Here is a 24185-nt window from a genome sequence, read left to right on the forward strand (position 1 = left end):
CCCTAGGTGTCCCCCCAATGGGTGACTATGTGCGAGGTGTAATACTACGTTACGGAATGTCCGTGGTACCAACAATTGTTTAGTTGTAACTGATTTCCTTTTATCAACCCGATATACTAGGTCGTACTCTACCTCGAAGTAGGGGTAAGCAAGTGACCTATCTGGTTGGCCAGGAGTACTATTCTGGTCCCGTATATTTCCCCTTGCTACCGCTAATGTGGGGTCCTCCCACTGGGCCTTCTTAAAACTCCCAGGACTGACCTCTAGGTCAGCGAGGGTCTTATCCGGTTCTGGGGTGGTAAGTGTCTGCTCAACATCTTGATTTGGGGTATTCCCTACCAAAGTAGTGATGGGGAAGGGAATTTTACAGCACTCCTCCTTTTCCCCCTTCTTATTTGGGCCCTCGTCAACCTCCATTTCTGAAAAAGGGAAAGGATTTGTTTCTTCTAATACTTCGTTATGGTCCGCTATTGAACTCTGGGCGCTATTCTGAGCGGGGGACCACATTTTTAGAAAATGGGGAAAGTCGGTCCCTATTAACACATCATGTGCCAGTTTGGGTACAATACCCACCTTGAAATCTAAAGAACCAAACTCTGTTTCAAAAAAAACATCACCAGTGGAATATTCATGATTATCCCCATGTATACAACAAATTGCCACTCTTTGTGAACTGTTTCCCTGTTTCTTCTTAATGGGCAAGAGGTATTCGGACACTAGTGTGACCATGCTCCCAGAGTCAAGAAGTGCCCGAACCCTCCTACCATTAACCTTTACAAATGCCCACAAATGGTTATTCAAGGGGTCCTCTGGGCTAGGGCCCATACATTGGGACAACAGCGCATAAGGTTCCACGCTGTTGCATTGCATGGGCTCATCATTTAGTGGGCAGATTTTTGCTGTGTGGCCCCTCTTATGACAATTTACACATTTAGGTACATAGTCTGTGTCCCACTTAGAGCCTTTTCCCGTCTCCCAATGTTGGCTATTGCCCTTAGTGTGCGAACCACTGTTGCTGGTGCTGCGTGAAGGTGGTCGCCGCTCTTCAGCGCCCCTTAACCCCGGTACCCTTTTACCGTCTCTGGAAGAGTCCTGGAACCTTGGGTAGTGGGGTTGCTCCACGACTGTGGGTTGCGGGTTCTCTTCTGTTGCATTGTACCTTTCTACGAGGGCCACAAGCTCATCCGCATTGTGGGGGTCACTCCGACTGACCCAACGGCGTAAGGCAGAGGGAAGTTTTCTCAAGAACTGGTCCATGACCAACCGTTCCACGATGTGGCTGGCTGAGTTGATCTCGGGTTGTAGCCACTTCCGGGCGAGGTGGATGAGGTCATACATCTGGCTTCGGGTGGCTTTATCCATCGTGAAGGACCATGCGTGAAACCTTTGTGCGCGAACAGCCGTGGTTACGCCGAGGCGGGCGAGGATCTCGAACTTCAATTTTGCATAAACGTTAGCTTCGGCTGGCTCTAGATCAAAGTAAGCCTTCTGGGGTTCGCCGCTTAGGAAGGGTGCGATTAGACCAGCCCACTCAGCTTCTGGCCATCCCTCTCTCTGTGCCGTGCGTTCAAACGTGAGAAGATAGGCTTCCACATCATCCGAGGGTCCCATCTTCTGAAGGTAGTGGCTTGCCCTGGTCATTTTCAGGACTGGGGCTGCCTCTGCCAGTGGAAGGTTACTAATAGTCTCCTTCAGGATCTCTAGTTCCTGCTGTAAGCCCTGGGCGAACCGTTGTTGCTCCTCTCTCAGCAAGCGGTTTGTCTCTTGCTGGTTTGCATTCGCCTGTTGCTGGTTTGCATTAGTCTCTTGCTGGTTTATTGACAGCCGTTGCTGGTTTGCATTAGTCTCTTGCTGGGCTATTAACAGCTGTTGCTGGGTTTCATTCGCCTGTTGCAGGGTTGCATTAATCTTTTGCTGGGCTTCATTCGCGTCTTTCTGGACAGCGACATTGCGTACCAGCGCACTCACCACGTCTTCCATCTTGTTTGGAGAGAGAGAAAAAAAAACTTTTATTTTTTTTTTTTCTTTAAAGTTCTTTAACCCCCAGACCTTTTAGTGTTCTGCCCGCATTCTCCACCATATGTGACAAACGGCTTACTCTGGGGCTCCGTCGTTTGTCCGGGACTGTTTAGAACACGGTCTTTTAGGGTAGGTTAAATGATGAGGCGTCACGTACTGTTCCTTTAAACAGGCTATGCCTGGTTTATTCAGTCCCAGGCACTGAGACTGCCACAGTGCATACAACAGAAAACAGATCAAACCAAAAGCTGCTCACCTGAGCGATAACTTAACTTAGATATCCCTGACTCAAGGTTGGAAGTGGCTTTTCCACTCCCAACAACAAAACAAGGTACTTTTGCAGTCTTATACAAATGAACAGAAAGATTGAACCTGTTTGGGGAAGAGGCTTCTCCCCTCTGTAGTTCAGCAGCCTTCCAGCCTCCTGGCTCTTGTGGAGAGCCCAGAGCAAACAGGAAAACAGTCTTACATACCTGATTCCTAATTAGCATGACAGGTGACAGAAATCAGGCAGCAGACAAACTCTGGTCTGGATCTCTCATCCCTCAGTTCCAGCGCTTGCCAAACTGTGGGATGGAGTGTATGTATTATAAGGCTGCACTCCCAGGCCAAACAGGATAGAAACTGTTTAGTATCCTGGGAGCCCTATATACGGAATTTATTACCATCCCCTGGTTTCTGTCACAATATATATATATATATATATATATATATATATATCCTCCTCTACCATTCTGATTACATCTCCTTCTCCCCAAAAGATAGTGTATGTTTTTAGTGACTGAGGCACAGGGAGATATAGTGACTTGCCCAAGGTCACAAGGAGGTGACATTGGGAATTGAACCAGGTTCCCCTGCTTCACACTCAGTGTTATTGTATACAGAGCCTTTGCTCACTGAGCCGCTCCTTCGGAAGTCAGATGTCCTTTCTTTGTTGGTTTAGTGGCGATCCGAAGCCATTCCTCCCGACTCTGGCGGACTTCTTGGTATTGTCGAAGATCCGCCGGGCGCTGGGATTGTCTCGCTGTCAGAAGCATTTCTCTGGGGCGGCTCCTGTCACAACAGAAACCCTGGAGTTCTTCCTGGGCCTCAATATCACCTTGTATGAGGCGTACGGGATGAGCGAGACTTCGGGTCCCCACTGCATGTCTGGCCCAGACACTCAGCGCTTCCAAAGGTAATGCTGCGGGTTACGGCTCATTGTTCCTACGTGGAACTGACCCGCTAACCCATTAAACACCTTACTGTCATTAGGTCACTTTGCCCCTACGTGGGACTGATCCTTTAACCCATTAAACACGTCCCTGTCATTAGGTCACTTTGCCCCGACGTGGGACTGACCCTTTAACCCATTAAACACGTCACTGTCATTAGGTCACTTTGCCCCTACGTGGGACTGACCCTTTAACCCCTTAAACACGTCCCTGTCATTAGGTCACTTTGCCCCTACGTGGGACGGACCCTTCAACCCATTAAACACGTCCCTGTCATTAGGTCACTTTGCCCCTACGTGGAACTGACCCTTCAATCCATTAAACACGTTCCTATCATTAGGTCACCTTGCCCCTACGTGGGACTGACTTTTTAACCCATTACTATAATGACTGTGTTACACTCTCCCGTGGCAGTGAATACGTTCCACTTCCTCTACCTGACTCTTGAACCTTCCTTACAGTTGCGGTAAGGCCGTGCCCGGGTGCCAGGTAAAGCTTGTGAACAAAGATGCAGATGGGAACGGAGAGATCTGTTTTTGGGGCAGGACTGTCTTCATGGGATATTTACACATGGAGGACAAAACCAAGGAGGTATTTGATGATGAGGGCTGTTTACATTCAGGAGATCTTGGAAAGATGGACGCAGACGGCTTCCTGCAGGTCACCGGAAGGATTAAAGGTAAGATCCCAAAATGTTTTGGGTGTAAATTCTTAGAAAACCTTTAATGACAGGGTCAGTCCCACGTAGGAACAAAGTGACCTGTTTAATTAAAACATATATATAAATACAGTTAGGTCCGGCGATAATTGGACACTGACACAATTTTCATAATTTGGGCTCTGTACGCCACCACAATGGATTTGAAATGAAACAACCGAGATGCAATAGAAGTGCAGACTTTCAGCTTTGATCCAAGGGGTTGAACAAAAATATCGTAGGAAACGTTTAGGAATTGCAATACACAGTCTCCTTATTTCAGGGGCTCAAATGTAATTGGACAAATTAGCACAATCATAAACAAAACTTTCATTTTTAATACTTTGTCGAGAATCCTTTGCAGGCAATGACTGAAGTCTGGAACGCATGGACATCACCAAACGGTGGGTTCCCTCCTTTGTGATGCTTTGCCAGGCCTTTACTGCAGCTGTCTTCAGTTGTTGTTTGTTCGTGGGTCTTTCTGCCTTAAGTTTTGTCTTCAGCAAGTGAAATGCATGCTCGATCGGGTTGAGATCAGGTGATTGACTCGGTCATTGCAGAATATTCCACTTCTTTGCCTTAAAAAACTCCTGGGTTGCTTTCGCAGTATGTTTTGGGTCATTGTCCATATGTAAAGTGAAGCGCTGTCCAATCAACTTTGCTGAATTTGGCTGAATCTGAGCAGACAATATATCCCTATACACTTCAGAATTCATCCGGCTGCATCTGTCTTCTGTCACAACATCAATAAACACTAGTAACCTAGTGCCATTGTAAGCCAAGCTTGCCCATGCCATCACACTGCCTCCACAGTGTTTTACAGATGATGTGGTATGCTTCGGATCATGAGCCGTTCCAAGCCTTCTCCATACTTTTTTCTTCCCATCATTCTGGTACAGGTTGATCTTAGTTTCATCTGTCCAAAGAATGCTGTTCCAGAACTGGGCTGGCTTTTTTAGATATTGTTTGGCAGAGTCTAATCTGGCCTTTCTATTCTTGAGGCTTATGAATGGTTTGCACCTTGTGGTGAACCCTCTGTATTTGCTCTCGTGAAGTCTTCTCTTTATGGTAGACTTGGATAATGATATGCCTACCTCCTGGAGAGTGTTCTTCACTTGGCTGGATGTTGTTATGTGGTTTTACCATGGAAAGGATCCTACAATCATCCACCACTGTTGTCTTCCGTGGACGTCCAGGTCTTTTTGTGTTGCAGAGCTCACCAGTGCATTCTTTTTTTCTCAGACTGTACCAAACTGTTGATTTGGCCACTCCTAATGTTCCTGCTATCTCTCTGATGGATTTTCTATTTTCTTGCAGCCTAAGGATGCCGTTTCACTTGCATTGAGAGCTCCTTTGACCGCATGTTGTGGGTTCACAGCAACAGCTTCCAAATGCGAACGCCACACCTGGAATCAACTCCAGACCTTTTACCTGCTTAATTGATGCTGAAATAACGAAGGAATAGCCCGCACCTGTCCATGAAACAGCTTTTGAGTAAATTGTCCAATTACTTTTGGTCCCTTGAAAATGAGGGGGCTACATATTAGAGATGCAATTCCTAAACCCTTCCTCCAATTTGGATGTGAATACCCTCAAATTAAAGCTGATAGACTGCACTTTAAGCCCATATTCATTATTTAACTGTAACGTGAATTTATTTTGGTACACAGCCGAAATAACAAAACTTGTATCAGTGTCCAATTATTTCCGGACCCAACCGTGTTTGTTTGTGTATATATACACACACGCGTGTGTCGGAGTATAATGTGTGTTTCCCCCGAGCAGAGTTGCTTATTACCGCTGGTGGAGAGAACGTCCCTCCCGTCCTCATAGAAGATGCAGTGAAGAGGCAGCTGGCGATTGTTAGCACTGCGGTGCTGATCGGGGACAGGAGGAAGTTCCTCTCAATGCTTCTCACCCTCAAGGTACCAGTACTCCACTTCCTGTAGCCGCGTGTTATAGCGCCCTCACTAAGAATGTATTGCAGTCTGTACAATGTGTCGTTCCCTCAGAGTACTGTGGACCCAGACACCTCGGAGCCAACAGATAACTTGACCCAAGAAGCGATCCGGTTTTGCCAGGACACCGGCAGCAAAGCCACCACAGTGTCAGACATTGTGGGACAGAAGGACCAGGCGGTCTACAGGGCCATTCAAGGTGGCATCGATAAGGTGAACAGAGAGGCAGCTTCCAACGCCCAGCGCATCCAGAAATGGATAATACTGGCCAAGGACTTCTCCATATCCGGCGGGGAGATGGGTGAGTGGGACCGACCTCTCTCTACCTGCTTTCTATTTATCGGCCAGGTGACTGATTGTGAAGAGGGCATCCCAATGGCAAGTATGTTGTGTGTAAGTCTGAGGATCCCATTTACAAGTATGCTCTAAGTGGGTGATCTCAATGACGTTTGTTGTGTCTAAGAAGGGTCGGCCTCGGACTTGTGTGGGGATCCCATTGAAGTGTATGGTGCGTACATGAGGGGATCCCATTGAAATGTATGGTACATGCAAGAGGAGATCCCATTGAAGTGTATGGCACGTGTAAGAGGGAGATCCCATTGAAGTGTATGGCGCATGCGAGAGGGAATCCCACTGAAATGTCACTGTTGCTTCTTCTATACAGCTGGTATGTACATTACCCTCCTCTGTATATTTCTTCTAGGGCCTACAATGAAGTTAAAGCGTCAGGCAATTCTGGAGAAGTACAAGAAGGAAGTGGACTCTTTTTACAAAGTGTAACGCACACACACGGGGGCCGGTGGCAAATGTAACTTTGTATGGTACAGAAGAGGTAGGTTTTAGGGAGCACAGTGCGTAGGAGAAAGAATTCAGACACACACACAGTGGCCATTCCTTAGATTTGACCTTGAGCACGACCTTCACCCTAACACACATGGAAGAAGTCCCGGGGGAGGAGACAGTGTGGCGCAGGACAAGCTGAAAATCGTGGCAGCGATGCCACGGGCTGTGGCACCTACTGGGTTCAGTAAGCATCTCCACTCCCTACCACTGTCACACTTCTATCCCTCATCAGTTACTGTCCCTTTCTGTCGCCGTCTGTGAAAAAACGACTGTGCTGCAATGTACACTGGTGACGAGTATGACACTTCCACCCATTTATCTTGAAGTAAAGCCTCCCCCCCCAAACATTGACTTTTACAGAAAGTGTGCCAAGTTGAGCCCCAAAGTGCAAAAACATGCTCAGTGTTGTTATATAATGCCGCATGTTCAATGACTTTTATACCAAGAGGAAAAAAAACTAAATACAGTTGAACAGTTCAGTCACTAATAGAATATATACTCAGAATATATGTATTCGGAATGATGCGAGAGTAATTGTCAACGCATGGACACTACTGCTATATATCTATACACATACAGCAGAGCGAAGGTGGGCGAGCGGGAGAACTACCCCAGCCGAGGTAATTAATCATTTGCTCGGCCAACATGTGCTGGGTTCGGGTGGCGTTGTGCCACAACAAGGTGGCATCGGGTCACCATGTGTCTGCCTGGCCAGTACCCCCCTTACCCAGTTGTGCGGGCACTCACAGCAGCGCCCATGGTCTGCCCATCACTACCACCAGGAGTAGGGGTCGCGCCGGATGCAAGAGAACATTTCTGCCCAGACACAAACTGGTGCCAGGGAATCAAGGTTCAGGGGAATGTCTGCTGTCTAATGGGGTCTGCCAGGGGGGTGAGGGCTTAATAGGGGGGGAGAGGGTGGGTGGCGGTAAGTTGGTAGAATTTGCCCCGGGCACAAATCCTTTTCGCCTCTGTGCATGCTGTATATGTACAATTACACACAGGAATAGGAGTAATTAGGGAGGCGTTAAGTAGACGCAAATATCCCTCAGATGAGTCCCTGCCGTGGGCGGCCGCTTTTATGTAGTTACCAAGCTGATGCAATTGAAATAGAAAGCGTAACATTAGAGAACGATGCGCCCGTGAAGCGTTTCCTGCCTGCATATTACACTCTGTGCCTTATCGTCACAATAAACAAACGCAAGACTGTTTTACGTCGAGATGTTCTAATTGTCTGTTTACTGCCTTCCCTCCTCGGGGCCACACAATGCATTGTCCAATGTGATGACCATTAAACCAGATGACCCTATTTCTCATCGTTGTTAGCCGTTTTTTATTCTCTTTTGACGATTCTTTAAACAGGCCTAAAGCCTGCAGTAGAGTGTCCATATGCAACCTCGGGAGCCGATTCTCACTTGCTCCAATTTATCAGGAGGCAGAGCTACCTGCAGCCTCCTCCAGCTCGCTCATGCGCTCTCCCATCTCGAGGTGCAACCATATTTCCCCCTCTTCTGTCTCTCTCTCCCCCCTCTCCCATCCCAAGGTGCAGTCCTCAAGAATCCCCAAACAGGACAGGTTTTCAGGATATCCCTGCTTCAGCACATCTGGCTAAATCAGTGGCTGTCGTTGGCCAACTCCAGTCCTCAATGGGACGTGAGACTCCAGTCCACCAACAGGTCAGGATTTCAAGATATCCCTGCTTCAGCACGGAAGACGCAATCAGTGGCTCTGTCGAAGATATTTTTAAAACCGGACCTGCTGGGGATTCTTGAGAGCAGGAGTTGGGACGTCACGAAGGGGAGGGGGATGTATTCGGATGGCATTTACACTTTTAGTTTGGGGTTATTCCTACATTTCAGGAATAAAAACACAATGTGGCAATCAGGGAGCAGGAAAAGAAACAGCTAGAGGCAAATACAGAAAGCTCAGCCCAGGGGCGGCCCAGTCCTGAAGGATCCCCAACTGGTCAGCTGCTCGGGATATCCCGGCTTCAGCACCAGTGGCTCAATCAAAGATTGAGCCCGATATAGCCACCTGTGCTGAAGCAGGTAGCCTTTGAGGTCCGGGTTTGGCCACCCCTGTACAGGGAAGGTGTTTTATAAGAGCAATCCATGCAATACCCTACATGTGTTTTTTCTTAAATGGGTTCTGTAATATACGATACTTTTTTATTTGCCACTTAATACCATTTTTAGTGTTTTAATACACTGAGCATCCGTTGATTTCTAGAACAGGCTTTATCCCGCCTCCCCAGCAGTGCAAGATCTTTGTAACACGTTCCTGTTTGTGATACTTTGTTGCCAATGTTTCCAGCAGTTTGAGCATCAAACTGCAACAATAGATAATGTTACTGTAGTAATATAAGGATACATTGTAGCTGCTGAGTTACACTGACTGAAGGATTGATTGAAACTGAAAGGCGGCCATTTACTGAACCCTGGGAAGCTGGATCGTTGCTGATCGATCACGGGAGAACGAATCAAAATCAGCAGCTTAGGTAATTAATCTTCAATAAAGGTAATCAAAGGCGGCGTAGATTAAAACAACTACTTTGCCAAAAAAAAGGCCGCCACGCTCAGGAACCTCGTTGAAAGACTTCACTGAAAATGCAGATAGAACAGATATACAAAACACGACAATAAGCCACAGGGACCCCACCCACGGATTTATAATAAATAGAGCGTCCGAGTACTGGGAACGAAAAGTAAGGCTTGAACAAGACATTCAGGAAGCAGGTGGGTGTCAGTTTGGACTGTGCTTTAACTCCGCAGCAGCAGCGAGACCTGCCGGTGACCCGTATTCCTCCGCCGCGCGTTATGTGCTCCGCAATGCCTCGCCGGGCGCTCGGGCGCTGAACCGCTCAGGGGAAGACCACAGTTCAAAGCACGCTTGGACCGAATGAGAACACATTTTCTGTTCCGTTACAGTCGGTTTGCCGTGTAGTCTCAGAAACATTTTGTGTCAGTATCCACTTGTGATCTTGCAAGAGGTTATATGGGGTAATGGGAAGAGTTATAGGGAGCGGTTATATGGGGTAATGGGAGGAGTTATAGGGAGAGGTTATATGGGGTAATAGGAGTTATTGGGAGCGGATATATGGGGTAATAGGAGGAGGTATATGGTGTGGTTATATGGAGTAATAGTAGGTATAGGGAGAGGTTATATGGGGTAATAGTAGGTATAGGGAGGGGTTATATGGGGCAGTAGGAGGAGGTATATGGAGGGGTTATATGGGGCAGTAGGAGGTATATGGAGGGGTTATATGGGGCAGTAGGAGGAGGTATATGGAGGGGTTATATGGGGCAGTAGGAGGAGGTATATGGAGGGGTTATATGGGGCAGTAGGAGGAGGTATATGGAGGGGTTATATGGGGCAGTAGGAGGAGGTATATGGAGGGGTTATATGGGGCAGTAGGAGTTATTCTATTCCACTGGATATTCCAGGACAGCGTACGAGTAACTGCCGGCTACAGGCGCTAAGAAACGAACGTCGCTACAGGTCCTAGAAATAATTGGGGAATATATTTATGTGGCAAATCACCTCTCTCGGGCCAAATATTCAATATTGAGGCTACCAGAAAAATAACCAACAAGGAGTAAAAATACAGGATGAATAAATAAACAGGGCTTGCTGATTTACACTAGGTATGTACCCCCTCCCTCCCGCCCCCGGTCCCCCCCTCACGTTGCTTTGACTGTAGTCTTCCATTTTTAAACCATTGACTTTAACCTGTCACGGCATAAGAACACGTTGCTGACTGTTTAACCCCCACGCTGCCAGAGCTGTACAACGAGGGGTTAAGTGGCGCCGTATGAACAGAAACGGCAGGATGTGATGCGTGCGATGGCAGCTTTACTGCGGGGAGCGGTGGGCGGAGCTAGTCGCTGTCTCTTATCCTGCGGCAAATCTCCTCGGTGAAGTCAGAACACTTGGAGTTTCCTCCCAAGTCTTTAGTGAGAGCCTGGGAGGGGGGGGGGGGAGGGGAGAGGGGAGAAGAAGAGGGGTGGGAGAGAGAGGGGGGGCGAGGAGGAGAGAGATTTTAGCATGTGTCCAGTATAAGAACCGTTTTAACATTGTACTTGTAAAAATGAATGTATGTATATATAATTTTTTTTAACTAAATGTTGCACTAAAAAGTACAACCCATCCAAAACACACTTTCTGTGCTTAATATTAACTATAAAAGTGGCAACTAACAGCACAGCCCTACAATTCCCAGAAAAAAAGCTCCTGTTGGTGCGGTTTTGCCGCGGTGCCGGGCCACCTCCTCACCTTGCCGTTTTTGATGGTCTCGAAGCAGGAGGTCTCTATCTTGCGTCCGTGGTCGTGCAACCCCATGTGACGGAGCATCAAGACGGCGCTCAGGAGTAACGCGGTGGGGTTAGCCAAGTCCTTCCCCGCGATATCCGGGGCCGTGCCGTGAACCTACATGCAACGCAACAGCAGTCAGACCCACCGGCGCTGACCAAACTATGCACGACAGACAGCCCCACTGAGGAAATGTCTTGTGATTCAAGAATCCATTCTGTCTGACTAGCTCCCATTCTGTCTGACTAGCTCCCATTCTGTCTGACTAGCTTCCATTTTGTCTGACTAGCTTCCATTCTGACTGACTAGCTTCCATTTTGTCTGACTAGCTTCCTTAACTGGTAAATATGAAACATGTTTTCTTGCTGGCTTAATATTAATTGCTATGTATCATTTGGCTGATACAGAGAAAAAGGGGTCACTGCCACGTATAGCTGGATACAAGAAAAAGGGTATACAGCTTGTGCCTGGACATATAGAGAACAGAACTAGGAAATACCATCATGTGGATCCTTCTCCAGTCTGAGCCCGTATACAGCCTGTAATATGCTTTCTGTCTCTGTGCCCGTATACAGCCTGTAATATCCTTTCTGTCTCTGTGCCTGTATACAGCCTGTAATATGCTTTCTGTTTCTGTGCCTGTATACTGCCTGTAATATGCTTTCTGTCTCTGTGCCTCTATACAGCCTGTAATAGGCTTTCTGTCTCTGTACCCGTATACAGCCTGTAATAGGCTTTCTGTGTCTGTGCCCGTATACAGCCTGTAATATGCTTTCTGTCTCTGTACCCGTATACAGCCTGTAATAGGCTTTCTGTGTCTGTGCCTGTATACAGCCTGTAATATGCTTTCTGTCTCTGTGCCTGTATACAGCCTGTAATATGCTTTAAGTCTCAGTGCCCGTATACAGCCTGTAATATGCTTTCTGTCTCTGTGCCCGTATACAGCCTGTAATATGCTTTCTGTCTCTGTGCCTGTATACAGCCTGTAATATGAGTTCTGTGTCTGTGCCCGTATACAGCCTGTAATATGCTTTCTGTCTCTGTGCCCGTATACAGCCTGTAATATGCTTTCTGTCTCTGTGCCCGTATACAGTCTGTAATATGCTTTCTGTCTCTGTGCCCGTATACAGCCTGTAATATGCTTTCTGTCTCTGTGCCTGTACAGGCATACTCCGCATTAACATACGCAATGGGACCGGAGCATGTATGTAAAGCGAAAATGTACTTAAAGGGAATCACTACCTTTTTCCCCACTTATCGATGCATGTACTGTACTGCAAACGTCATATACGTGCATAACTGATGTAAATAACACATGTGAAACAGGCTCTATAGTCTCCCCGCTTGCGCACAGCTTCGGTACAGGTAGGAAGCCGGTATTGCTGTTCAGGACGTGCTGACAGGCGCATGCGTGAGCTGCCGTTTTCCTATTGAGCGATATGTACTTACTCGCGAGTGTACTTAAAGTGAGTGTCCTTAAACCGGGGTATGCCTGTATACAGCCTGTAATATGCTTTCTGTCTCTGTGCCTGTATACAGTCTGTAATATGCTTTCTGTGTCTGTGCCTGTATACAGCCTGTAATATGCTTTCTGTCTCTGTGCCTGTATACAGCCTGTAATATGCTTTCTGTCTCTGTGCCCGTATACTGCCTGTAATATGCTTTCTGTCTCTGTGCCCGTATACAGCCTGTAATATGCTTTCTGTCTCTGTGCCTGTATACAGCCTGTAATATGCTTTCTGTCTCTGTTCCTGTATACAGCCTGTAATATGCTTTCTGTCTCTGACCCTGTATACAGCCTGTAATATGCTTTCTGTCTCTGTGCCTGTATACAGCCTGTAATATGCTTTCTGTGTCTGTGCCTGTATACAGTCTGTAATATGCTTTCTGTGTCTGTGCCTGTATACAGCCTGTAATATGCTTTCTGTCTCTGACCCTGTATACAGCCTGTAATATGCTTTCTGTCTCTGACCCTGTATACAGCCTGTAATATGCTTTCTGTCTCTGTGCCCGTATACAGCCTGTAATATGCTTTCTGTCTCTGTGTCCGTATACAGCCTGTAATATGCTTTCTGTCTCTGTGCCTGTATACAGTCTGTAATATGCTTTCTGTGTATGTGCCTGTATACAGCCTGTAATATGCTTTCTGTCTCTGTGTCCGTATACAGCCTGTAATATGCTTTCTGTCTCTGTGCCTGTAATATGCTTTCTGTCTCTGTGCCCGAATACAGTCTGTAATATGCTTTCTGTGTCTGTGCCTGTATACAGCCTGTAATATGCTTTCTGTGTCTGTGCCTGTATACAGCCTGTAATATGCTTTCTGTGTCTGTGCCTGTATACAGCCTGTAATATGCTTTCTGTCTCTGTGCCAGTATACAGCCTGTAATATGCTTTCTGTCTCTGTACCCGTATACAGTCTGTAATATGCTTTCTGTCTCTGTGCCTGTATACAGCCTGTAATATCCTTTCTGTCTCTGAGCCCGTATACAGCCTGTAATATGCTTTCTGTCTCTGACCCTGTATACAGCCTGTAATATGCTTTCTGTCTCTGTGTCCGTATACAGCCTGTAATATCCTTTCTGTCTCTGTGTCCGTATACAGCCTGTAATATGCTTTCTGTCTCTGTGCCTGTATACTGCCTGTAATATGCTTTCTGTGTCTGTGCCTGTATACAGCCTGTAATATGCTTTCTGTCTCTGGGCCCGTATACAGCCTGTAATATGCTTTCTGTGTCTGTGCCTGTATACAGCCTGTAATATGCTTTCTGTCTCTGTGCCCGTATACAGCCTGTAATAGGCTTTCTGTCTCTGTGCCTGTATACAGTCTGTAATATGCTTTCTGTGTATGTGCCTGTATACAGTACAGCCTGTAATATGCTTTCTGTCTCTGTGTCCGTATACAGCCTGTAATATGCTTTCTGTCTCTGTGCCTGTATACAGCCTGTAATATGCTTTCTGTCTCTGACCCTGTATACAGCCTGTAATATGCTTTCTGTCTCTGTGCCTGTATACAGTCTGTAATATGCTTTCTGTCTCTGTGCCCGTATACAGTCTGTAATATGCTTTCTGTGTCTGTGCCTGTATACAGCCTGTAATATGCTTTCTGTGTCTGTGCCCGTATACAGCCTGTAATATGCTTTCTGTCTCTGTGCCAGTATACAGCCTGTAATATGCTTTCTGTCTCTGCCTGTATACAGCCTGTAATATGCTTTCTGTCTCTGTGCCTGTATACAGCCTGTAATATCCTTTCTGTCTCTGAGCCCGTATACAGCCTGTAATATGCTTTCTGTCTCTGACCCTGTATATAGCCTGTAATATGCTTTCTGTCTCTGTGCCTGTATACAGCCTGTAATATGCTTTCTGTGTCTGTGCCCGTATACAGCCTGTAATATGATTTCTGTCTCTGTGCCTGTAATATGCTTTCTGTCTCTGTGCCCGTATACAGCCTGTAATATGCTTTCTGTCTCTGTGCCTGTATACAGCCTGTAATAGGCTTTCTGTCTCTGTGCCCGTATACAGCCTGTAATAGGCTTTCTGTGTCTGTGCCCGTATACAGCCTGTAATATGCTTTCTGTCTCTGTACCCGTATACAGCCTGTAATATGCTTTCTGTCTCTGTACCCGTATACAGCCTGTGATAGGCTTTCTGTGTCTGTGCCTGTATACAGCCTGTAATATGCTTTCTGTCTCTGTGCCTGTATACAGCCTGCAATATGCTTTCTGTCTCTGTGCCCGTATACAGCCTGTAATATGTAATACAATAAACGATGATTGGAACTGTTACCTGCCTCAATATTGATGGATCTAAAGGATTATTTTCAGCCATTAAATCTAAACCACCTGGCTATGTCACAGCGGCGAGCACCTGGCTATGTCACAGCGGCGAGCACCTGGCTATGTCACCGCGGCGAGCACCTGGCTATGTCACAGCGGCGAGCACCTGGCCAAGTCACAGCGGCGAGCACCTGGCTATGTCACAGCGGCGAGCACCTGGCTATGTCACAGCGGCGAGCACCTGGCCAAGTCACAGCGGCGAGCACCTGGCCAAGTCACAGCGGCGAGCACCTGGCTATGTCACAGCGGCGAGCACCTGGCTATGTCACAGCGGCGAGCACCTGGCTATGTCACCGCGGCGAGCACCTGGCTATGTCACCGCGGCGAGCACCTGGCTATGTCACAGCGGCGAGCACCTGGCCAAGTCACAGCGGCGAGCACCTGGCTATGTCACAGCGGCGAGCACCTGGCCATGTCACAGCGGCGAGCACCTGGCCATGTCACAGCGGCGAGCACCTGGCCATGTCACAGCGGCGAGCACCTGGCCATGTCACAGCGGCGAGCACCTGGCCATGTCACAGCGGCGAGCACCTGGCCATGTCACAGCGGCGAGCACCTGGCCATGTCACAGCGGCGAGCACCTGGCCATGTCACAGCGGCGAGCACCTGGCCATGTCACAGCGGCGAGCACCTGGCCATGTCACAGCGGCGAGCACCTGGCCATGTCACAGCGGCGAGCACCTGGCCATGTCACAGCGGCGAGCACCTTGCCATGTCACAGCGGCGAGCACCTGGCCATGTCACAGCGGCGAGCACCTGGCCATGTCACAGCGGCGAGCACCTGGCCATGTCACAGCGGCGAGCACCTGGCCAAGTCACAGCGGCGAGCACCTGGCCAAGTCACAGCGGCGAGCACCTGGCCATGTCACAGCGGCGAGCACCTGGCCATGTCACAGCGGCGAGCACCTGGCCATGTCACAGCGGCGAGCACCTGGCCATGTCACAGCGGCGAGCACCTGGCCATGTCACAGCGGCGAGCACCTGGCCATGTCACAGCGGCGAGCACCTGGCCATGTCACAGCGGCGAGCACCTGGCCATGTCACAGCGGCGAGCACCTGGCCATGTCACAGCGGCGAGCACCTGGCCATGTCACAGCGGCGAGCACCTGGCCATGTCACAGCGGCGAGCACCTGGCCATGTCACAGCGGCGAGCACCTTGCCATGTCACAGCGGCGAGCACCTGGCCATGTCACAGCGGCGAGCACCTGGCCATGTCACAGCGGCGAGCACCTGGCCAAGTCACAGCGGCGAGCACCTGGCTATGTCACAGCGGCGAGCACCTGGCCATGTCACAGCGGCGAGCACCTGGCCATGTCACAGCGGCGAGCACCTGGCCATGTCACAGCGGCGAGCACCTGGCCATGTCACAGCGGCGAGCACCTGGCCATGTCACAGCGGCGAGCACCTGGCCATGTCACAGCGGCGAGCACCTTGCCATGTCACAGCGGCGAGCACCTGGCCATGTCACAGCGGCGAGCACCTGGCCATGTCACAGCGGCGAGCACCTGGCCATGTCACAGCGGCGAGCACCTGGCCATGTCACAGCGGCGAGCACCTGGCTATGTCACAGCGGCGAGCACCTGGCTATGTCACAGCGGCGAGCACCTGGCTATGTCACAGCGGCGAGCACCTGGCTACTGCTGCGGCACAGTTTATTCGAGCATTTGCCCGTTCTGTGCCGCAGCAGTAGCCTGGCGCGCGCCCGAGTGTGACGGGCGCGCGCCGAAGCAGCGGAAGAGCGCCCTCCGATCGGGGCGCTCTCCCTACCGCTGCCGGGTCCGCCGGGTCCCCCGGAACCCCCTGCCGCTGTCCCGCGATCGCGGGACACCAGGGCTCCCTCGGGGAGCCCCTGGACACGCGTGCAGGGGGCGCACGCTCCCGATGAAGCGTGACCGCGCCGGCCACTAGCAAGCCGGGAGATTTCCCGGCTTGCGGTACCGACCACACTTCAATAAAGTGTGTCGGTAGTGTATGTCACAGCGGCGAGCACCTGGCTATGTCACAGCGGCGAGCACCTGGCTATGTCACAGCGGCGAGCACCTGGCTATGTCACAGCGGCGAGCACCTGGCTATGTCACAGCGGCGAGCACCTGGCTATGTCACAGCGGCGAGCACCTGGCCATGTCACAGCGGCGAGCACCTGGCCATGTCACAGCGGCGAGCACCTGGCCAAGTCACAGCGGCGAGCACCTGGCCAAGTCACAGCGGCGAGCACCTGGCCATGTCACAGCGGCGAGCACCTGGCCATGTCACAGCGGCGAGCACCTGGCCATGTCACAGCGGCGAGCACCTGGCCATGTCACAGCGGCGAGCACCTGGCCATGTCACAGCGGCGAGCACCTGGCCATGTCACAGCGGCGAGCACCTGGCCATGTCACAGCGGCGAGCACCTGGCCATGTCACAGCGGCGAGCACCTGGCTATGTCACAGCGGCGAGCACCTGGCCATGTCACAGCGGCGAGCACCTGGCTATGTCACAGCGGCGAGCACCTGGCTATGTCACAGCGGCGAGCACCTGGCTATGTCACAGCGGCGAGCACCTGGCTATGTCACAGCGGCGAGCACCTGGCTATGTCAGAGCGGCGAGCACCTGGCTATGTCACAGCGGCGAGCACCTGGCTATGTCACAGCGGCGAGCACCTGGCTATGTCACAGCGGCGAACACCTGGCTATGTCACAGCGGCGAGCACCTGGCTATGTCACAGCGGCGAGCACCTGGCTATGTCACAGCGGCGAGCACCTGGCTATGTCACAGCGGCGAGCACCTGGCTATGTCAGAGCGGCGAGCACCTGGCTATGTCACAGCGGCGAGCACCTGGCTATGTCACAGCGGCGAGCACCTGGCTATGTCACAGCGGCGAACACCTGGCTATGTCACAGCGGCGAGCACCTGGCTATGTCACAGCGGCGAGCACCTGGCTATGTCACAGCGGCGAGCACCTGGCTATGTCACAGCGGCGAGCACCTGGCTATGTCACAGCGGCGAGCACCTGGCTATGTCAATGCAGCGAGCACCTGGCCATGTCACAGCGGCGAGCACCTGGCTATGTCACAGCAGCGAGCACCTGGCTATGTCACAGCGGCGAGCACCTGGCTATGTCACAGCGGCGAGCACCTGGCTATGTCACAGCGGCGAGCACCTGGCTATGTCACAGCGGCGAGCACCTGGCTATGTCACAGCGGCGAGCACCTGGCTATGTCACAGCGGCGAGCACCTGGCTATGTCAATGCAGCGAGCACCTGGCCATGTCACAGCGGCGAGCACCTGGCTATGTCACAGCAGCGAGCACCTGGCTATGTCACAGCAGCGAGCACCTGGCTATGTCACAGCAGCGAGCACCTGGCTATGTCACAGCGTCGAGCACCTGGCTATGTCACAGCGGCGAGCACCTGGCTATGTCACAGCGGCGAGCACCTGGCTATGTCACAGCGGCGAGCACCTGGCTATGTCACAGCGGCGAGCACCTGGCTATGTCAATGCAGCGAGCACCTGGCTATGTCACAGCGGCGAGCACCTGGCTATGTCACAGCGGCGAGCACCTGGCTATGTCAATGCAGCGAGCACCTGGCTATGTCACAGCAGCGAGCACCTGGCTATGTCACAGCGAGCACCTGGCTATGTCACAGCAGCGAGCACCTGGCTATGTCACAGCAGCGAGCACCTGGCTATGTCACAGCAGCGAGCACCTGGCTATGTCACAGCGGCGAGCACCTGGCTATGTCACAGCAGCGAGCACCTGGCTATGTCACAGCGGCGAGCACCTGGCTATGTCACAGCGGCGAGCACCTGGCTATGTCACAGCGGCGAGCACCTGGCTATGTCAATGCAGCGAGCACCTGGCCATGTCACAGCGGCGAGCACCTGGCTATGTCACAGCAGCGAGCACCTGGCTATGTCACAGCGGCGAGCACCTGGCTATGTCACAGCGGCGAGCACCTGGCTATGTCACAGCGGCGAGCACCTGGCTATGTCACAGCGGCGAGCACCTGGCTATGTCACAGCGGCGAGCACCTGGCTATGTCACAGCGGCGAGCACCTGGCTATGTCACAGCGGCGAGCACCTGGCTATGTCACAGCGGCGAGCACCTGGCTATGTCAATGCAGCGAGCACCTGGCCATGTCACAGCGGCGAGCACCTGGCTATGTCACAGCAGCGAGCACCTGGCTATGTCACAGCGGCGAGCACCTGGCTATGTCACAGCGGCGAGCACCTGGCTATGTCACAGCGGCGAGCACCTGGCTATGTCACAGCGGCGAGCACCTGGCTATGTCACAGCGGCGAGCACCTGGCTATGTCACAGCGGCGAGCACCTGGCTATGTCAATGCAGCGAGCACCTGGCCATGTCACAGCGGCGAGCACCTGGCTATGTCACAGCAGCGAGCACCTGGCTATGTCACAGCAGCGAGCACCTGGCTATGTCACAGCGTCGAGCACCTGGCTATGTCACAGCGGCGAGCACCTGGCTATGTCACAGCGGCGAGCACCTGGCTATGTCACAGCGGCGAGCACCTGGCTATGTCACAGCGGCGAGCACCTGGCTATGTCAATGCAGCGAGCACCTGGCTATGTCACAGCGGCGAGCACCTGGCTATGTCACAGCGGCGAGCACCTGGCTATGTCAATGCAGCGAGCACCTGGCTATGTCACAGCAGCGAGCACCTGGCTATGTCACAGCGAGCACCTGGCTATGTCACAGCAGCGAGCACCTGGCTATGTCACAGCAGCGAGCACCTGGCTATGTCACAGCGGCGAGCACCTGGCTATGTCACAGCGGCGAGCACCTGGCTATGTCACAGCAGCGAGCACCTGGCTATGTCACAGCGGCGAGCACCTGGCTATGTCACAGCGGCGAGCACCTGGCTATGTCACAGCGGCGAGCACCTGGCTATGTCACAGCGGCGAGCACCTGGCTATGTCACAGCGGCGAGCACCTGGCTATGTCAATGCAGCGAGCACCTGGCCATGTCACAGCGGCGAGCACCTGGCTATGTCACAGCAGCGAGCACCTGGCTATGTCAATGCAGCGAGCACCTGGCTATGTCACAGCGGCGAGCACCTGGCTATGTCACAGCGGCGAGCACCTGGCTATGTCAATGCAGCGAGCACCTGGCTATGTCACAGCAGCGAGCACCTGGCTATGTCACAGCAGCGAGCACCTGGCTATGTCACAGCGAGCACCTGGCTATGTCACAGCAGCGAGCACCTGGCTATGTCACAGCAGCGAGCACCTGGCTATGTCACAGCAGCGAGCACCTGGCTATGTCACAGCGGCGAGCACCTGGCTATGTCACAGCGGCGAGCACCTGGCCATGTCACAGCGGCGAGCACCTGGCTATGTCACAGCGGCGAGCACCTGGCTATGTCACAGCAGCGAGCACCTGGCTATGTCACAGCAGCGAGCACCTGGCTATGTCACAGCAGCGAGCACCTGGCTATGTCGCAGCAGCGAGCACCTGGCTATGTCACAGCAGCGAGCACCTGGCTATGTCACAGCAGCGAGCACATGGCTATGTCACAGCAGCGAGCACCTGGCTATGTCACCGCAGCGAGCACCTGGCTATGTCACCGCAGCGAGCACCTGGCTATGTCACAGCAGCGAGCACCTGGCTATGTCACAGCAGCGAGCACCTGGCTATGTCACCGCAGCGAGCACCTGGCTATGTCACAGCAGCGAGCACATGGCTATGTCACAGCAGCGAGCACCTGGCTATGTCACCGCAGCGAGCACCTGGCTATGTCACCGCAGCGAGCACCTGGCTATGTCACAGCAGCGAGCACCTGGCTATGTCACAGCGGCGAGCACCTGGCTATGTCACAGCGGCGAGCACCTGGCTATGTCAATGCAGCGAGCACCTGGCCATGTCACAGCGGCGAGCACCTGGCTATGTCACAGCAGCGAGCACCTGGCTATGTCACAGCGGCGAGCACCTGGCTATGTCACAGCGGCGAGCACCTGGCTATGTCACAGCGGCGAGCACCTGGCTATGTCACAGCGGCGAGCACCTGGCTATGTCACAGCGGCGAGCACCTGGCTATGTCACAGCGGCGAGCACCTGGCTATGTCAATGCAGCGAGCACCTGGCCATGTCACAGCGGCGAGCACCTGGCTATGTCACAGCAGCGAGCACCTGGCTATGTCACAGCAGCGAGCACCTGGCTATGTCACAGCGGCGAGCACCTGGCTATGTCACAGCGGCGAGCACCTGGCTATGTCACAGCGGCGAGCACCTGGCTATGTCACAGCGGCGAGCACCTGGCTATGTCACAGCGGCGAGCACCTGGCTATGTCAATGCAGCGAGCACCTGGCTATGTCACAGCGGCGAGCACCTGGCTATGTCACAGCGGCGAGCACCTGGCTATGTCAATGCAGCGAGCACCTGGCTATGTCACAGCAGCGAGCACCTGGCTATGTCACAGCGAGCACCTGGCTATGTCACAGCAGCGAGCACCTGGCTATGTCACAGCAGCGAGCACCTGGCTATGTCACAGCAGCGAGCACCTGGCTATGTCACAGCGGCGAGCACCTGGCTATGTCACAGCAGCGAGCACCTGGCTATGTCACAGCGGCGAGCACCTGGCTATGTCACAGCGGCGAGCACCTGGCTATGTCACAGCGGCGAGCACCTGGCTATGTCAATGCAGCGAGCACCTGGCTATGTCACAGCGGCGAGCACCTGGCTATGTCACAGCGGCGAGCACCTGGCTATGTCAATGCAGCGAGCACCTGGCCATGTCACAGCGGCGAGCACCTGGCTATGTCACAGCAGCGAGCACCTGGCTATGTCAATGCAGCGAGCACCTGGCTATGTCACAGCGGCGAGCACCTGGCTATGTCACAGCGGCGAGCACCTGGCTATGTCAATGCAGCGAGCACCTGGCTATGTCACAGCAGCGAGCACCTGGCTATGTCACAGCAGCGAGCACCTGGCTATGTCACAGCGAGCACCTGGCTATGTCACAGCAGCGAGCACCTGGCTATGTCACAGCAGCGAGCACCTGGCTATGTCACAGCAGCGAGCACCTGGCTATGTCACAGCGGCGAGCACCTGGCTATGTCACAGCGGCGAGCACCTGGCCATGTCACAGCGGCGAGCACCTGGCTATGTCACAGCGGCGAGCACCTGGCTATGTCACAGCAGCGAGCACCTGGCTATGTCACAGCAGCGAGCACCTGGCTATGTCACAGCAGCGAGCACCTGGCTATGTCGCAGCAGCGAGCACCTGGCTATGTCACAGCAGCGAGCACCTGGCTATGTCACAGCAGCGAGCACATGGCTATGTCACAGCAGCGAGCACCTGGCTATGTCACCGCAGCGAGCACCTGGCTATGTCACCGCAGCGAGCACCTGGCTATGTCACAGCAGCGAGCACCTGGCTATGTCACAGCAGCGAGCACCTGGCTATGTCACCGCAGCGAGCACCTGGCTATGTCACAGCAGCGAGCACCTGGCTATATGAGATATGATCCCTCCTCACTGCTTTTGGGCTCTCTCTGTAGGTTGTTTCTGCCTGGATCTGGTTTGAAAGCCGCTCCCAAGCTTCATAATACAGATCCGAGCAAACTGTGGCTACCGAGTCCATAAGGACCCGTACCATTTCACCTCAGTTAATGTATCCCCTAAAAACCTCAAACCTTAACCCCTAATCCATAAAACCCTAACCCCTTACCCATAAAACCTAACTTTAACCCCTTACCCATAAAACCTAACCTTAACCCCTTACCCATAAAACCTAACTTTAACCCCTTACCCATAAAATTTAACTTTAACCCCTTACCCATAAAACCTAACCTTAACCCCTTACCCATAAAACCTAACCTTAACCCCTTACCCATAAAACCCTAACCCCTTTACCCACAAAACCCTAACCCTTTACCCCTTAGTGCTGTTATATACAGCATGCGGCCGCGCGTGCCTATGCGAACGCGTGTGCACGTGCCGCATGCTTTTAGTGAATATACTGTGTTGAGTGTATACAGTGTTGAGTGTGTTTGTGTGCGTTTATGTTTTATATGTATGTGTGTGTATGTTTATGTGTGTGTATATGGGTGTGTGTGTTTATGTGTATATGTGTGTATGTATGTGTATGTATATGTTAGTGTATGTATATGGGTGTGTGTGTTTATGTGTATATGTATGTGTGTGTATGTATGTATGTATGTATGTATGTATGTATGTATGTATGTATGTATGTATGTGTGTGTGTGTGTGTGTGTGTGTGTGTGTGTGTGTGTGTGTGTATGTGTATGTATATGGGTGTGTGTGTTTGTGTATATGTATGTGTGTGTGTGTGTGTGTGTGTGTGTGTGTGTGTGTATGTGTGTGTGTAATTTATTATTTATTAAAAAAAAAACATTAGTAAAAAGAAAAAAAATGATTAGACTTGTGCAGACACACACACACGCACACACGCACACACACGCACGCACACATTTGAGCGCATGCAGCGGCGCGAAAAGATGATTTTCCTCATTTTCGCCGCTCCCTGTCGGCTCCCCTCTCCCTGCCGTGCCCTTCTATAGAAAGGCTGACGTCAGCCAACTAAAAATCCTTGCGCGGCGCTATATAACGTGCCTAACCGTAGCCCCATACCCATATAAACCTAACCTTAACCCCTTGCCTAAAACCCTAAGGGGTTTATAAAGATAAGGGGAAAGAAAAAACACCCGACTGACAAAATTCCCCGTTCAGACGCGCCAGAGAAATGAAACTCACTGTGTGGGAATCCGCCTTTAAAGAACAATCATTTTCTGCTGCGGTAACAACCGAGCCCCCCCCCCCCCCCCCCCCGTCTGTGACCCCTCCAGTGAGAAGCGGCTCCCAAAAGAGATCTCCCCACCATGCTCCCCCATCACTGCGCCTCTCACCTAAACCAGCGGAGACAGGTTTCATTTAATCAAGAAAGAACTGGCACAGCGTGAAAAACCTGGAATTTGTCACCTTCCCCCATCTGCATTTGTTGTCTGGACGGGGCTATTCACATTTCTAGCAAAATATCGCTGGAACACACCACCCGAGTCGCCCCAAAGGCGTTAGCCGAAGGACTGTCAAAGGGCGTCGCTGTTATTTATTTATAAAATATTTTACCAGGAAGTAATACATTGAGAGTTACCTCTCGTTTTCAAGTATGTCCTGGACACAGAGTTTGCTGCCGTTCGGTAATATCACAGCTGCTCTATAGCTTCTGAAATTCACCAACCCTCTCATCCCCTGTACCCAATGTTTCAACTTACCCTGCCTATAGATTGCAAGCTCCTTGGAGCATGACCTTTTCTAACAGCACATTGCAGGCCTATCATACCTCTCCTAA

At 51.8% G+C, this 24185-nt stretch overlaps 2 protein-coding genes across 5 annotated transcripts in view; one reads left to right on the forward strand and one right to left on the reverse strand.

The window, feature by feature from the left end:
* ACSBG1 (acyl-CoA synthetase bubblegum family member 1) overlaps positions 1-8040 on the forward strand; it is a 75200-nt gene extending 67160 nt beyond the window's left edge. For all 3 annotated transcript variants that reach the window (XM_075576085.1, XM_075576084.1, XM_075576086.1), the window contains exons 10-14: positions 2963-3196; positions 3695-3912; positions 5716-5855; positions 5943-6189; positions 6592-8040. In XM_075576085.1, the coding sequence (XP_075432200.1) occupies positions 2963-3196; positions 3695-3912; positions 5716-5855; positions 5943-6189; positions 6592-6668 (916 nt within the window). In that variant the 3' untranslated portion in view covers positions 6669-8040. The remainder of the gene's footprint in view (positions 1-2962; positions 3197-3694; positions 3913-5715; positions 5856-5942; positions 6190-6591) is intronic.
* A 1271-nt stretch (positions 8041-9311) lies between these two features.
* IDH3A (isocitrate dehydrogenase (NAD(+)) 3 catalytic subunit alpha) overlaps positions 9312-24185 on the reverse strand; it is a 29517-nt gene continuing 14643 nt past the window's right edge. For both annotated transcript variants that reach the window (XM_075576087.1, XM_075576088.1), the window contains 2 exons: positions 11004-11156; positions 9312-10692 (listed from right to left, as the gene is read on the reverse strand). In XM_075576087.1, coding sequence (XP_075432202.1) covers positions 10609-10692; positions 11004-11156 — 237 coding nt within the window. In that variant the 3' untranslated portion in view covers positions 9312-10608. The remainder of the gene's footprint in view (positions 10693-11003; positions 11157-24185) is intronic.

This window comes from Ascaphus truei, chromosome 18 (assembly GCF_040206685.1).
Source record: "Ascaphus truei isolate aAscTru1 chromosome 18, aAscTru1.hap1, whole genome shotgun sequence".
Lineage (NCBI taxonomy): Eukaryota > Metazoa > Chordata > Amphibia > Anura > Ascaphidae > Ascaphus > Ascaphus truei.